Below are 16624 nucleotides of genomic sequence, written 5' to 3' on the forward strand. Positions count from 1 at the left end.
TAAAATGTGGTCTTTGTAGATCAATTTCCATTAGTTTCACATCTGAATTCAGTTTCCTTATTTTTCTTACTTGCCTACTGAATTTCAATACCTCTTTATTTACACAGGAAATAGTTGTAAGATCATATCTATGTAGTGTGTGGATTAGAATATTTGTCCTTTTATGCTCTTCCATAAACTTCATTAAGCACTTAAGTGCTTCATTTGTATTATTTTTACTAATATCATTTGTCCCAGCACACAAGATCAAGATATCCTTATTATTTAATGAAGCAACTTCATCTATAGCTGTTGTCAAAATATCACTCATCAAGGCACCTGGTTTGGTAATTCCCATAATATCGTATCTATGATCCAAAATAATGCAAAGTTCAGCTGCACTTTTTTTCACATGGCTATCGCCAATTATCCATATTTTATGTTTGTATTTTCTCTGACTTTCTTCATATTTAATCTTCTCCTTTGTCAAGGTATGATTCATTATATTTCTTGCTCCGAGTTCCTTCATTCTCATATTAGTCCGTTAGTGTTGTTCCCAAGTATTTTAACTTTGCCACATTGTGGCAGGCCCTATAAATTTGGAAGAAGCTCTCTATGCTAAAGGAAACACCCATAATGTAATGACCAAAAGGCCCTTAGTCCCTAAGTGTAGGTCAGCAATAATATTCTTTGTTAAGTCTTATTTACCTGCAACATTACGTCTGATACAATTCTTACAAACAGAGGATCCAAATACTATCAACAACAGCTAAGTGACTTTCACTGCTGGAGGACTGTACTCCACAGAGTTATTAATTTCTTACCTGCACAACATGAGAGCTGCTACCCATCTGCTGTGTCCCCATAAATGCTTCCGAGGCCACCATCACTGGTCGTCCATGTTCAGGTGTCACTAGCATCTTATGGACCTCCTGTGCACCAATGAAAGCTTCAGGGGAATCCCAGTGGCTCATATCAGGAGCTATATTGCTAGGAGTCGGTAGAAGTGGTGGCCTGCGTTTTGGAATGGTTGGCCCATACTTTTCTTCTGGTGGCCTTCCAATAAATTGTTTATGGTGAAGAAGCAAAGCTTCATGTTGTGGTGGGCCTGAAAATTCTTCACAAGGATGCATATAATGATGTCCAGGCATCAATTTCTCACTGCCTGACAGAGTAACAGGATTACTTTCATAATGTGGCTGAGGAGGTGGAATAGGGTAGTAGCTCCCACCTTGAAAGCCAGCATAAGGTGTAGCGTATGACTGATGTTGATGGTACACGGGAATCTGCTGTGGTGTAGGTGGCAACGGTGGTGGACTCTTCTTGACTCCAAGTTCCAATTCAATTCGGTCATCTAGGGATATTCTCTTGGGTGAAAATGATGGGGAGACAGTTGGAGATGCTGCACATTCTTCCCGAGTTTGAGGATAACAGTCCATATTATAATAACCACTGCACTGTTGAAATGGAGATGATGGATGATGCTCTTCTTGCTTCCCTGCAGCAGCAACTAACTCAGAATCACTTATGGTAGAATCAGCAAGGCTGCGCTTAAATCCAACTAATGGGGATGATGCTGGTGAACAACTGAGTTCCATGTCAGCTTCTCCTGAACCAACTCCAGTACTTGGACCCCATGACTCACCATCGGTAGTCACGGGCAATGGGATATCTGGGATATAGTACCCCGGTGTAGTACTTTCATGCTCTCTTGGATCTTCACCTATTGGACTGCGACTTCTCCTTTCAGTCCATCGACCTCTGTCTCTATCACGTTCTCTGCTTCTGTCATCCTTTTTTCTCTCCCGCCTCACCTTCTCCCAATGCCTGTCCCCTCTCCTCTCCCTTTCCCGATCTCTACTTCTGTCCAGGTCAACACTCCACCGATCTCGTATACATCTTTCATCTCTCCTTTCCCTATCTTCCTGCCTCTCTCTAATCCTCTCACGGTCCCTACTATTATCTCTCATCCTGTCTTGGTCCCTGCTGCTACTCCTAATCCTATCCATATCTCTACTACTGTCCCTCAACCTTTCTCGATCTCTACTATTCTCCCGCAACCTATCTCGGTCTCTGCTATTATCACGCAGTCTGCTCCTATCCCTACTGCTCATCCTCATCCTCTCTGGGTCCCTGTTACTCTCTCTCAATCTGTCATGATCCTTGATGTTGTCTCTCATTCTATCATGGTCTCTACTGCTCTCTCTTATTCTGTCCCTGTCCCTACTGCTTTCCCTTAGCCTGTCTCTGCTACCTCCTCCCATCCTATCTCTACTGCTCTCTCTCATTCTTTCACAGTCTCTACTACTGTTTCTGACAGTACTGCCCTCCCTGACTCGATCATCTTCTGCACTGTCGAGTTTCTCAAGGCTGAGTCGTGGATGACCCACATACCTCTGTTCATCCAACCTACTTATATCCTGATCATCTTCTGTTATCCTGCTAGCAGGCTGATCTTCCCAGCCCCTGAATTCAGGTGAAAGTGACCTTGACTGTGACCGATAACGCACAACTCTGCTTTCCCAAGGAGGATCCGCAGTAGAATTCAGTCTTGGAATGCAGTCCCCACTGTCTCCCCATCCCAGATCTGACCTCATGATTTCTCTTTTTTCATGAGAGTTCTCACCACCATCCTCCCAGTCAGTTTTGTAATCAGATGAAAGTTGTGAGTCAGAGATGCTCTTTCTGTCATGTGGTTCTACATTAGTGTTGTCACAGTCTTTATATTTTTTTCTCTGTTCACAGTCTTGCCTTTCATTTTCCATGTAATTGGTAGTCTCTCCTCTCTTACTATCCCTCTTTTCTCTCTCATTTGAGCTTTCTTCTAATCTGTTATCTTTGTCTCTTTCTTCCAACTGCCTGCTGTTAGTTTCCATGTCTTCACCTATGACTTTTTTACTTATATCCCTGTCTTCAGATTCATCTCTGGCTATCTCCCTGTCTCTCTCTTTCCCCTTATCCCTCCTATCTCTTCTATCAACATCCCTGGAATGTCTGTCGGTAAAGATTTTACAACTGTCTGAATCTCTATCATCTTTTCTTGTATTTTCAGACTGACTGGACCCTAAATCCATGTCACATTCTTCAGTGAATTTCCTTCTATTTAATATATCTTCTGATTTAGGTTCTGCCAGAACAATGTGTTGCTTATAGTTGTATGACTCTTTGTTTCCTTCTGAACAACTGCTACCAGCTACAGCTGCTGCAGAATGATTGTGATTTGTATCGCACTTCTGCTGAGAGGTGATAGCATCATCTTGTTGCATGTCTTCTGTGACGCATTTGATGGGAGCTGTCATCATGCCCCAACGGGATGGTCTTTTACGTGTGCGTTCCTTGGCAACAGCTTCACTAGACTGACCTTTCTCCTGCTTATCAACCTCTTGAACTGGTTTTACAGTTGTTGAAGACACCTGTTCTTCAGCGGCATTTGATTCCAAAATGTCATCATATAATGTTAAACTGCTACCATCAGCTTTAAAAGAAAAGCCAAAAGAAGTCCATGGATGTTTGATTTGTATTTTTGACTCTGTTTCACTGCTCTTATTCACTTCATTTGATGCACTATCCTCTTTGTGACATACTGATTTGATGCTCTTGTAATGTTCCTGTTTGTTTTCAATTCTGCTTTCAATTTCAACAGATCTATGAGAAGAATCTGCTATCTCATTAGAAACTATTGTCTGAGCTTGTATATCTGAGGTCTCACAATGTGAAGATTTACTTTCAGATGCACTCTGAAGTCGGGCAAGAGGAGAAAGAAGCTTTACTGTGATTACATGTTTCTGCATTGGGGGTTTACCTAAAGGTTTGCGCAGACCAAGCGAGGATTCAAGTGGCTGGGATGCAGATGCTTTTGTATCATTATCAGAAGTAGTAACGTGGCCAAGAATATCTTCAGTGAAGCTGCTATTGCTGGTGCTGCTGGTGCTACTACTGATGATGCTGCTGCTGCCTACTTGTGGTGCTACTGTTGATGGTAAAGGAGGCAGAATTTCATGTGATTTTTCATTGTCCTCAAAGCCATGCTGTCTCTCATTTTCATTCCCTTCACTCTGAGATGCTGGTGGTGGCAATGGAATGTTTTCCAATGACATGAATGAGTCAATCTGAGGAATATCACCCTTCAAAGATGAACCCCGACTTCTCGAACTGCAACCACTCCACTGGCCAGTGACTTTAAGATTTCCCAAAACTGATGGAGAGATACGACATGAATGCTCATTATGTATCACAGCTTCAGGCTCCTCTACTACACTACAAGGTGGACTACTCAGGCTATCCAAGGACATATCACAAGGATAACTGTCAGCCACCTTTGAATCTTGACTTGATGAGTCAATGTAGTCAGACACATTCTTTTTCACAGAATCAGAATTTAATCTACTTTCAAAAGGATCACCTGGACTATATATACTATCTGATTCTTCAAAATCTGCAACTCTGTGACTCAATTTCTGCATTTGTTTCTTTTCAATCGATCTGGAAAAACCAAAGTGGTCACAACAGTCTTCACTTGTCTCGGTGTTAAAATTCTTACAATTGTCATGTTTAATGCGTGGTTTATTGTCTTTACCGCATTCTGCTAATGGCTCATCTCCTCTGTCCTCACCAACAATTTCTTGTCTCGTTTTTCTCAACATTGGTGAACTACTGTCTTTCTCAAAATCATCTCTTTCCCTTTCAGAACTTTTATCTACAACTTCACAGTCACTTTGTCTTAAACCATGTCTCCTGTTGACTTTATTTTCATTCTGACTCACAAAATCCTCTGTATGCCTATTCTCCCTGCCATGATCTTCACCACTTGAACTAAAATACTGGGAAGTGATGTACTTGATCCTGTTATCGTCCAGTGTCACCTCTCTTTGCTTGATTTTGAATCCTTCAAACGTATCATCTGCATAACTTTCAAAGCCTGACTGGTCCACTTCTTCCATGAAGGAATGATTCCTGATTCCTGATTGGTCTACAAAATCTGTTGGGTCCAACTCCATGTCACCTTGACTATGCCCTCTCTTTCGCCCCTCTCCATCTCCATGCTTTAAATTACATCCACTATCTGTCTGATTTCTGGATGTGGCACTTTCTTTGTGCCCTTTTTCTTTTGCATCACTGGAGCTACGACGCTGTGGAGTGGGTGAGTGTTCAGGAGAAGTCGATGGAGATCGTCGACGTTTTCGACTGAAATCGTTCAAGGGTGATGCAGAACGGGAGCACCGATCGCGGCGTCTTTTCTTCAAAATTTTTCTCTTTTCTACTTCTCCTTCTTCTTCTTCTATTTCTATTGTGTCATTATTCATTACTCTTTCGTGACTATCTTCTGTAACCTTGTCTCGTTTTCTCTTAGGCCTATGACTCTCTTCCCAGCAACTCTCACCAGAAGAACTCACATCATTGCCCACAAACATTCCACGGTTTTCTTTTTTGTTCTCTTCGTTTTCACCCTGACTCAGTACTTTACAGTCCCTGCTAATATTACTATTACTACACTCTAATGTTAATGCCCTTCTGTTTTCCTTCATTATTTTTCTATTCCTTTTCTTTTGTTCATTATCTACATCAGAAGCATTTCCAAGGTGCCTTGCAGACATATCATCACCATCCTGATGTCTAACTTTCACTATCTGTGCCTCCAATTCCTCTAAGCTGATTGTGTCATCCTTATTATTCAAGTGTCTGCTGCCTGATAATCTGTGACTCCCTTCTCCTTTTTGACTTGATTTGGAAATCTTGCTTTTGCCACTCTTCTCCATTTCACCACTTGTAGAATGACGATAACGCTTCTTTCTCTTTCTACTTCTTTCTTTTCTTTTCCTGCGTGCCTCTTTTTTTGCTTTCTTTGAACTTTTTCTCCTCCTCCTCTTTGACCTCTTTCCATGAGAGGATGACGATGAAGAAGATGAATCTGAAGAACTGGAGCTGCTGCTGTCCTCAGAACTACTGTCCTCATCATTCTTCCGATAACCTCTACTTTCCTTATTTTTGTGGCGTTTACGGCCTCTTTCAGAACTACTTGAAGAAGATTCATCTGAATCTGAGCTATCATCTGATGAGGAACTTGTCTCAACTTTCCGTCTCTTGTTTCGTTTACGCTGCTGCTTTTTTCTATGAAAATATTTCTTTTTTCTCCTTGATGCCTTCTTATGTTCAGAATTAATTTTTTCACATATTTCCATGAGTTCATCATCACTTACATCTTCTGAATTCTTTCTAGCTTTCCCTCTTTTCCTAACATGTTTTCTCTTTTCACGGGTGTCTTCTTCACTAGAAGATGAACTGGAATCATCACTACTGGAGCTACCATCACTAGTGTACAATTTCCTACGACTACCCATTTTTTTCTCAATTTCCCTATTACTTTTTCGTCTCTTTTCATGTTTCTTAATTTTCAAATTCTCTTCTTCTTCTTCTTCACTAGAAGAGGAACTGGATCGTGGTCTGGAGTCCTGTTTCTTCTTCTTTTTAGAACTACTTTCCCTTCCTTTTCTAATCACTTCCTCCTGCAACATGAAATCAGTATTTACCCTATCTTCCTTACTTTCCACTCCCTCTTTGCTATCTTCATCCCATGTATCATTTACACTTAGTTCCATCTGTCGTCTCTCAAATATATCTCCTTCTGAAGCCTCCCTGTCTGATTCTGCAGATTCTAGATGCTGACATGGTTCATCACCAGAATCACCTTGTTCATCAGCAGCAATAGTTTCAGAGCTCACAGCTTTCATGAATTCCTCATATTCTGAGACAAGCTTCTGATCTGTGTTACCTTCACTGCTAGTCTCTGCACAAACCAAGTTTTCTTTGTTCAGCTCATCCGTCTGCGAAGTATATTCACTGGCATGCATATCCTCGACATCAGCATCCTTACCATCACCCCCACCTTCTTCTTTTCCTTCTTCTTCTTCATCATCGTCATCATCGTCGTCGTCATCATCATCATCATCATCATCACAACCATCTTCATCATCACTATCACCACCACCTTCACTACCTTCATCATCACCATCCTCTTTAGTCTCTTCCATTACTTTGCTTCCTTCTTCTAGATGAGCTTTCTTTTTCTGTTCTTCCATCCTTGAATTTTGCCCCTCTTCATCTTGTAATAGTTGCTCTTCTCCTTGGGTGTCTGAGCTCTTATCATATTCCCCGGTGCCCCTATTTTTACTTTCTTCTGCTAAATAATCTGGACCAGTGAGTTTGCTGGAATCCTCTAGTTCACAGTTATAGGATTCCTTTCCAGTGACATCATGGTGGGCTTCTTCGGCTGACATCATATCTTCTTCATAATCACTGTCCCACTTTGAACGAACTGTAGTCCTTTCAGTATTTGGCACACCAACAGTTACATCAGGAGACTGCATCTGAGGTGTTTTCTCTTTAACTTGTTCATTATTTGATAATGTTTGGTGGTCATTTTCAGCAACATCCATCACTTCTACTGACAGTTTCCTATCTGTTACATTCTCCCTATCCATTTCTAAATCCTCCTTCTCATTTTTGATAACTATTTCAGTTTCAGTAATTGAACTTTCATCTTTATCTTCACGTTCTGTTGACATGATATAGTCTTTTTCAGGATACCAACTTCGTTCTTTCCGTCTGCCATCAGTGACATTCTCAGGGGAGGACGGACTGCCTCCAACCTCTGCCTCATCATATGACACCTGTAGAGCTGCCAAGCTGCTGGAAAGATTCTCATCAGGTTCTCGTTTAATTTGGATCAGTTCTTCTTTCTGCTTACTGTTAATGATTTCTTTCATGACTTCCACCATCTCAGAGGTGGCATCACCAAACACTTCAGCCCGTGAACGGAACTGAGCACTGGTTGAGTCAGGACTTTCACAGAATGAAACTGGTGGCCGAGTTTTTGTGTAACGGACAAAACTTCGGGGATATTCTATAATCATCTGTGTAGGGTTTGTGATAACCAGAGGGAAACGCAAGCGAGATGGACCATCAAATGGACGATATAAATATTCCAACTCCTCTTCAGTTTTACATTCCTTATAAGCATCACGAGCTGGTGACTTACGGTGCTTCTTATCTTCCCGAGACCTAAAGAAAGAAACAAGAAATAAAACTTAAAGACATCTCTGGGAGAGTTCAAATAGTATATTCAAATCATTAAAATAAAATATGCTTTCAGAAGCAAGTAAATTCTGAGCTTTAACCAAAATTCAGTAACACTTCATGGAATTCACCTGCAAATTTGAATGACAATGCGAAAAATAACATACAAAGCATAAAGTTTAATGAAAAACAAAATTTTAGAAACTACCTGGTACACAATGTAACCCAGGATAGCACAGTCGGTGTAACAACTGCCCATGGGTTGGATGGCCAAGGGGTCAGAGCTCAAGTCCCAGTAAAGATATAATTTTTCTCTTTGGGGCTCACCCAGCATCCTAGTCAATGGATAACAGGGGCTCTTTTTTCCTTGGGGGTGAAATGCCGGTGTGTGAAGCTGACCACTCACCTCCAACTAGTGATGAGGTCAAGAATATGTGGATCTAAAAAGCCACTACCCCATATGTCTTCATGACCATTACCTTGGTCACTGATTCAACTGGCATGCCAGCCAATCTTTCCTTGCAAAACAACTCAAAGAATGTTGACTTCAAATCTTCATTCACTGCATTCTGCATTCACTTCTGTGTCACTGGCGTTCTATCACAAAGAGCAACTGACTAGTTTGTTTTTGTTCCTCAAACTGGTGAATAATGCTGAAGAAGTCAGATTAACAATATTTCTGGAGTTGTTTCTCCAAGAGGATCATTTTTTATATCGGCTAATTTTTTGACCTGTTATTCAGAAGAAACAGGGAGGGGCAGATAGACAGATATTCAGCTACATATATATATATACACACACACATAGTGATTATGTGTACCTCTGTTACTGTTTAGCCAGTTTTGTAAGGAACTGTGGTTTCGGTATATGTTCAAATTGGTATACTTCTCTATTTTCTTATATTGTTTTCACAAACTGGATACATGTTTGCCCTATTACACACATAGCTGACAACTGACATCTTTACTGCAGGTTGGCATGACATATTGTTTATTACTGTGTTTGACACTGTGGGTTTACAATATTGACTACACCGCAATGTAACATGACATGTAATATGACGGCTTACAAACTTTCCAATTCCAGTAGCTTGTTTCAATATGTACTGTGTCACTTGCCTACTGAACAGGAGTTGAAAAATGTGGCTGTGCTGTGTATTGTTTAGGTCAAAAAATGTTCAACCCTAATCATGGCAATGAACTGAAAATGTTTAATCTTGAAAATGTAGCTTGAAGTAGCATGACTATGTGAAGTTAGCAGCCCGTCAAACACAGGACCGGGAAGATGGCATGGACTGACTTCACCACTGTTCACTGTTTCAAAGAACAAAAATAAAAGATGATTAGTTGTTCTATGTAATTGAAGACCAGTGATATTTAAACTAATGCATAATGCATAAATTGATTTGAAATATATGAGGGTCATACTGAAAGTCATGAGCAACAATTTTTTGTAAAGTAACATGCTTTATGATTGACAAACCAAATACACCACCTCAATCTACAGACCTTTCTTTATTTTTCCACATAATCGCCACTTCTCTGTACACATTTCTCCCAGCGTTCTTGGAGTTTGAAAATTCCCCTTCTGTAGAATTCCGTTCCAGCCATCTGAAGACACTGACGCACTGCTTTCTGAATTGCCTCCCTTGTCTCAAAATGTTGTCCACGCAGCTTATCGTTCACAAATCCGAAAAGATGGTAGTTGGAGGGTGCCAGATCAGGGCTATAGGAGGGGTGTGGAAGAACTTCCCACCCAATCTTTGCAATTGCTTCCAATGTGAGGCGAGTGGCATGGGGGCAAGCGTTGTCATGCAGGATGATGATGTTTCGTCCCAGACATTTATCGCACAATGTACAATGGACCTTGTGCAGCATCTGGACCTAACGAGCAGCACTGATGGTTTGCCCAGGTTCCAGAAATTCGGCCAGAATAAACCCCTCTGCATCCCAGAAGACTGTGTCCATCACCTTCGCAGCTGATGGCACTGTCTTTGCCTTCTTTTTTGATGGAGAATGCAAATGGTGCCATTCCATACTCTTGCTGTTTCGTTTCAGGCTCGAAATGGTGAAACCAGCTTTCGTCACCTGTCACAATACAGAGCAAAAAATCATTGCCTTCATGTCGATATCTCTGCAGCAGATCTGAAGTGATGGCTTTTCGCTGACTTTTGTGGTCTTCAGTCAATAACCACGGGACCCAACGAGTACAAACTTTCCTATAGCCCAAGCTTTCAATCATCTCCTGTACTGCACTGTGCCCTATTCCAAGTTCTCAGGCTATTGTGTTCACAGTCACACACCTGTCATCTTGAATGATCTCGTCCACTCTTTCCTTGTTGCATTCAGTTGAGGCTGTTAGAGGATGACCGCTCCAAGGCTCATCTTCGATGCTGGTGTTCCCATCTTTAAAATGTTTCATCCATCTTCGAACACTGCTCACACCCATGCACACTGAAATCTCTGATGAATTTCTGCAGCAGGGATTTCCTTTTTCACAAGAAATTCAATGACAGCATGCTGGCGAAATGACATATAGTTGTCGGCCATTTTGTTAGGATACTGGTCACGTGATGCAAGCTATTGATGTCACAAGACACTCAAGGTTAACACAACAGCTGGTTCCACCTACCACCATACTCTCTTTTGTCTGCTGTTCCCAGATTGCATGTAAAAAAAGTTGCTCATGACTTTCGGTACAACCTACGTACATTCTTTGAGTGCTTTTGCCAGACAAGATCATCTGTCAAATTGGCTGAAGGAACAATGATCAGTTACTTCAGGATGCTTAGAGGTCAAGGACTTCCAGTGTTCTTAGTGGAAATATTCCTGTTTCAAAGCAAGAAAAGGCATTAGTATGAACAAAGTGTCAGGTATCTATTCTGCATTTTAACTGGCCTGTAATAATATGAGTAGGTTTGACTTTAAGTTTGTGCATTATGAACATACAACAAATAGTGAACAGGACCTCTGCATACGAAGGGGACTTCTTATTATACTGTCAATTACAAATAAATGAGATTATGTAAGTAGGAAAATATTTAAGTTCTCGGTTCTGATAATATTACAGAAGACAAGAATCTGAATTATTCGTCATTATTTCCATTACAACAACTTATTTAAAGATTATGTATTTTGCCCATTTTATGACACCAGTACCTGCTGGAACAAGCATTCTTATAAATGTTATAAATTTACATTCTATCGAGGCTCCACTGTACACTAACCATTAACAAATTTTCTTTGTCCTCCTCACTTGTTATGATGAACATATTGGGAAAAATCTCTTGTTTTACATGCAAGTTTTCCATACATATGTTAAGAAACTGGTTCTAATGGCATTTGTCACTTTAGTAAAGTTCCAGTTATATGCTATGCTCATTCTACTGTGGTTTCATTATACTTAAAAAAAAAATCCGCTATCCTTTACAACAGACAGCTTGGCCAAAGTCTTTCCTATAAAAGAGAAACACATCATATTGATACAGATGCTGAAAAATAAAATGTTTCCCAGTTCAGCTACCACTTCCAAGCTGGAAATGGATCTGCAGTAAACCTTTGTGTCTTAAATCAGACTAAAAGAAACTGGCTGCAAAAACACCTGCTGACTTTGTAGTACTTTGTTTATCTGAAATATCTGTAGTCCAATGTAGACTGGAGTCAACACAGATGTCCATGACACAGCAGCACTCATCCACTACATCCTTTACCGTCCTAATGTCACAAATGAATGACAGTGGCAGCAACCTGAGTTGGCCTAATGTCACTGATTTATGACACATGGCATGTGCACTCTTTGTCAGTGCTGACGGTTTTATGTTGGGTTTGAAACCAAAACAAACCCACGCAGGGTCATGTCAGAGGTTCATTCCTTAGCTCTGAACATAGAAATCGTTTATCACGGTACTGGCTTCGATAATATTTACGTTTATATATGAGTGTTCGTGACCTGGTCAGCCAAATATAGCCCAGCTTTGTTCTGAGAACTGAAGGGGAAATATTCGTCAGTGCTTGCAGATCAGTGCTTCAAGAACTTTCAAGAAAGTGTGAAGTATTCAAGGAATCGTTTTCAGTGGTGAACTATCAGTTTGGAAGTCAGTGTTGGATTGTGTAATATTTCTTTTTCACGTAAAAAGGTGAGTGTCAGACTATCATATATTTGTAAGTTTTGAGGTTTTCACGGCGATGACTATGAAGAAAGTCGTCTTCTGGGATATGACGCCGTGTATTCGTGGTTTTTACCGACGTTTCGGAGGAACGTATCGCCTCCATCTTCAGGGCAGATGGATCGTGTTGCGAATATAGAAGCAGTAGCATCTGTATTCGCAACACGATTCATCTGCCCTGAAGATTGAGGTGATACGTTCCTCCGAAACGTCTGTAAAAACCACGAATACACGGCGTCATATCCCAGAAGACGACTTTCTTCATATCATATATTTCTTTGTATATTATTTTTATTTTGTGTCTCGGAAGAGGTATAAACCCACTGAGCCAGTATTACTTTGTGAGTAAAGGGCATCTTCGTCACTGTGACTTTCGGTATCAGTGTCGGACTGGCACTCTTTTCGACTACTATTACAGTCATTATTTTTTATTGCTAGTGGGGTGGGACTAAGTCCCTTGTACTGCTGCCACTTCTAGCCTATTGTTCCATACTATTACAGTTACTTTGCATCACTATTTTGTGAGTCTTTGTCAGTCAACATAATTTATTCGATTTTCCAGACCCCCCCCCCAAGATGGAACCTCAAAAACGTGCCCGGTATTCCAAACGCCTCGATGCAGAAGAACTGCAAGAAATATTGATGGAAGAGGAATCGGATGAGGAATTAGATGATATCAATGACTTCACTGATCCTCGACCAGGTATTTTGTCGTCATCATCATCATCATCATCAGACAACGAGGCAGAGGAACCGGAAATTAGGTTTCGTCATAGAAGACCCGGGGATTTGCCAAAGGTACTAGACTTCACTGGTCCTCCGAGTGGAATCAACAGATCAGCTGCCCCAAATATAAATTCACAGTCCTCTCCTTTTTCCATTTTCATTCTGTTTTTCCAACAAATATTCCAGATCTTGGTGCAAGAAAGCAATAGATATTTCCACCAATTTCTGGCACGCCAAGATGCTCCAGGCCCCTCTGTTCAACCCCCTGACGTTACAATTGAAGAAATATATAATTTTTTGGCAATAATAATTCAAATGGGCCACGACCAACGGGACACCCTCAAAGATTATTGGTCAAGAGATGAGCAATACTACACTCCATTCTACCGTAACACCATGGTACGAGACCGTTTCCTTCATATTTTGAGATTCCTACATTTTGAAAATAATGACGCTCCTCCAAATCGAGATGACCCAGAGTATGATAGGCTCTGGAAAATTAGAAAAATTTTTGACAATCTGAACAACAAATTTTGTGAACTTTACAATCCAGCAGAGCGTCTTGCTGTTGATGAAGTCATAGTGTTGTTCAAAGGAAGAGTGATTTTTCGGCAGTATATTCCAAAGAAACGCAAAAGATTTGGTATAAAAATTTACAAGCTTTGCGATTCTCTTGGCTACACATATGACATGACAGTTTATTTAGGCAAACAAAGACAACTTGCGACAGAACAAATTACATCAACGCATGGCATTGTTCTCCAGCTAATTCGAAGAGTAGAAGGCTTGGGACACAAAATTTACATGGACAATTATTTCAGTTCTCCTGCGTTGTTTGACGATCTTTTAGACAGGAAAATAAATTCATGTGGCACCGTTCGCAATGATAGGCGTGGAATGCCACAAGACATTCGGCCCAAGTCAATGAAATTGAAAAAAGGGGATGTTGTCACAAGGGTCAAGGGGCATCTAAGTGTTGTTCGTTGGAAAGACAAGCGTGATGTGTATGTTCTGACGAATTTGCACCCTCCTCCATTGGAAGGCAACTTCCGAGATGAATCTGGCCATGCTGTCAAACCCCATGTAATTGAGGACTACAATGCACACATGGGCTTTGTGGATAAATCTGACAGGATGGTAAACAGTTATGGCATTGCTCGGAGGACATGGAAGTGGACAAAGAAGTTGTTTTTCCACCTTCTAGATATGACTATTCTAAATGCATATCTATTACATAAGTCATGTGGTGGAAAAATGACACACAAAAAGTTCCGCGAAGTACTGGTGCGGGATTTGATTCTTGAATCACATGAGGCAAATCTCACGGTCAGTGGCGTTTCTCGGGGGAGGCCAAGTTCATCTGGGGCCCAAATGGTGCGACTAGAAGTGAAACATTCGCAACATTGGCCCGCAAAAGGAAAACAAAGACGGTGTCGTGTTTGTTCGCAAAATAAGAAACGAAAAATGACGTTTTATTACTGCGAAAAGTGTGATGTTGCGCTGTGTGTCGCGGACTGCTTCCGGCGCTGGCACACGCGAGTCAAAGTGTAGCCTGAACAAAATATTATTGTATATAGTGATTTTTACATCACCACCATGATTCAAGGATGAAGAAAAAACAACGGGTAAGTATTTTGGAATTTCATAACATATATAATAAAGATTATATTTTGCATTTCATGACAAAATAATCACAGTTAATTTTCATTTGTAAAACTTGTTCTTTTACGTATGTGTGGAAAAATTTTACTGTCTTTCAGGTTCTTTTTAGTTCATATTTCTATGTTGCATAGAACGTAGCTTCGTAGTAAATGTTTTCAGGACAGCATACGTATTCTTCGAATGTCTGCGTCCTCTGATAAATCATTCTGTGCAGGCAAAGGCGTATTGTGTAGGTGACTGAACCAAACGTTTCGTATAACGGAAGATTACACTTTTGTTTCCTTCCGTGTGAAAGTGGATTATAGTCTGTCTATTTCTTGTTATTCGAGATAACCGATATACGACAAGTGCTGTATGGGTTGATATGCCCTTGAATAATTTCTTATAGCACTTAGAGCCTTGTTTCGTCAACGCTATTAGGTACAATTTGAACCCAGGCTAGCATGCCTATGTTGCAATGACAAAACAAACATGGCCCTGTTTAGTAGAATGAAAGCTAAGAAGCAAACGCATATAAATCGTGTAGGCATGATGAAATCAGCCTCTCCTCTCATAACACTCAGTGGCCTAGACCCCGCGGCACTGGCATGGTGTGGAATGTAACCAGAACAGGGGAGACCAAAACTGCATAATTCTGGCATGCTGCTATCAATTTTTATGGAATTTTTAATTTTTGCCGATAGCTTCGCGTAGGGGCTATGGAAAACCACAGACAGGGGGATTTATTTTTCAGTTTTAAAACTTGATCTTTTACATATATGTAGAAAATTCTCTTGTCTTTCAGATTCTTTTTAGTTCATATTTCTATGTTGCATAGAACGGAAAATATGTATTTTTTTCTCAAGGTTTGCAAAGATCATCAATTGGGGCGATTTAAATTCCGGCCGTAGGGAGCTGCCGGCAATTTAAAAGGCCGTACGTTAAAGGTTAAACATTCTTATGCTGCCCCTTCTAGACAGTCCTGAATATGCCCCTTCCTCTGTAACAATACTACATAAGCTTACCGGCTTCTGCGATCCCTGGACCTCCTACAATGTTTATCTCTTCTACGACTGCCACTTGAGCTGCCTCCCAGATCTCGGTCATCTAACTTCAGTTTGAGGCGTCTAATCTCTTCTATACGATAACCACCTGAACGAAACTGAGTCCAGTTCATGGGCAGTTCTGTGGGTGGAGCACGGGATCGTTTTCCATCCTTGTGTCTATCTTTTCCACTCCGACTGTGTCGTTCCTTGCTTCTTCTCCTTTCTCGCCCACTGGCCCTGCGTCGACTACTGGTGCCTCTATCAGAGTCTTTTTTCCTGTCTTCCTTTCTCCTCCCTCCATCATGTCTTTCAGATCTTCCTCCATCTGCCTCTGCCTCAGAATTCACTGCACCTTTGTCATTACTGTGTTTGTCACTCTGTGACAACAGGCTGTCTAACAGTGACTCAATTGCACCTTTCTGCTGCTCCAATAGTGGGTTTCCACTTAAATCAAAGTCATCCTTGGGTTTAACTGCAAAACATAAACAGTATGATAAGTTCTCAAACTTACACATAAATGTTAAATGAGAGAAAACATTAGATTGAGGAATGTTAAATACGGTTCTACTGTATGTGGAACACTGAAAAAAGCAAGAACTGGCATCATCTGCTGAAAAACTGGGATTACAGTACTACAGCATACGAGGGGGGACCCAAAAATAACCGGAAACGACCTGTTGCATGCGCATGCTTTGTAGTTACGAGTTGTGCTGCTAGGTGGTGTTAGCTGGGGGTCTCCCACGACTGTTAGTGAGCTGGCGTCAGTCTGAGTTAAGTGGTTTGTCTGTGGTGCTCTGTTGTGTGCGTTCCTGTTTCAACCCTTTGGCGATTAGTGAGATGGCCGACCAGAAGGAACAATTCTTTTAAGAAATTCTGGATCGTTCTGCACTTCACTCTTCAAGTCGCGGCAAACATTCACGCGGTTTTCTCTTTGGTCATCTCCGAGCAAGCGAGGAACAAATTTTGCAGACACCCGTCTCATGTGCAAACCTTC

The 16624-nt window shown here is 41.0% G+C and overlaps 1 protein-coding gene across 3 annotated transcripts in view; it reads right to left on the reverse strand.

Annotated features, from left to right (window-relative positions):
- Positions 1–16624, reverse strand: part of LOC111862342 — a 43682-nt gene that overhangs the window by 16147 nt on the left and 10911 nt on the right. For all 3 annotated transcript variants that reach the window (XM_023847644.2, XM_023847645.2, XM_023847643.2), the window contains 2 exons: positions 15610–16102; positions 804–8037 (listed from right to left, as the gene is read on the reverse strand). In XM_023847644.2, the coding sequence (XP_023703412.1) occupies positions 804–8037; positions 15610–16102 (7727 nt within the window). The remainder of the gene's footprint in view (positions 1–803; positions 8038–15609; positions 16103–16624) is intronic.

Source organism: Cryptotermes secundus, unplaced genomic scaffold (genome assembly GCF_002891405.2).
Source record: "Cryptotermes secundus unplaced genomic scaffold, Csec_1.0 scaffold408, whole genome shotgun sequence".
Classification (NCBI taxonomy): domain Eukaryota; kingdom Metazoa; phylum Arthropoda; class Insecta; order Blattodea; family Kalotermitidae; genus Cryptotermes; species Cryptotermes secundus.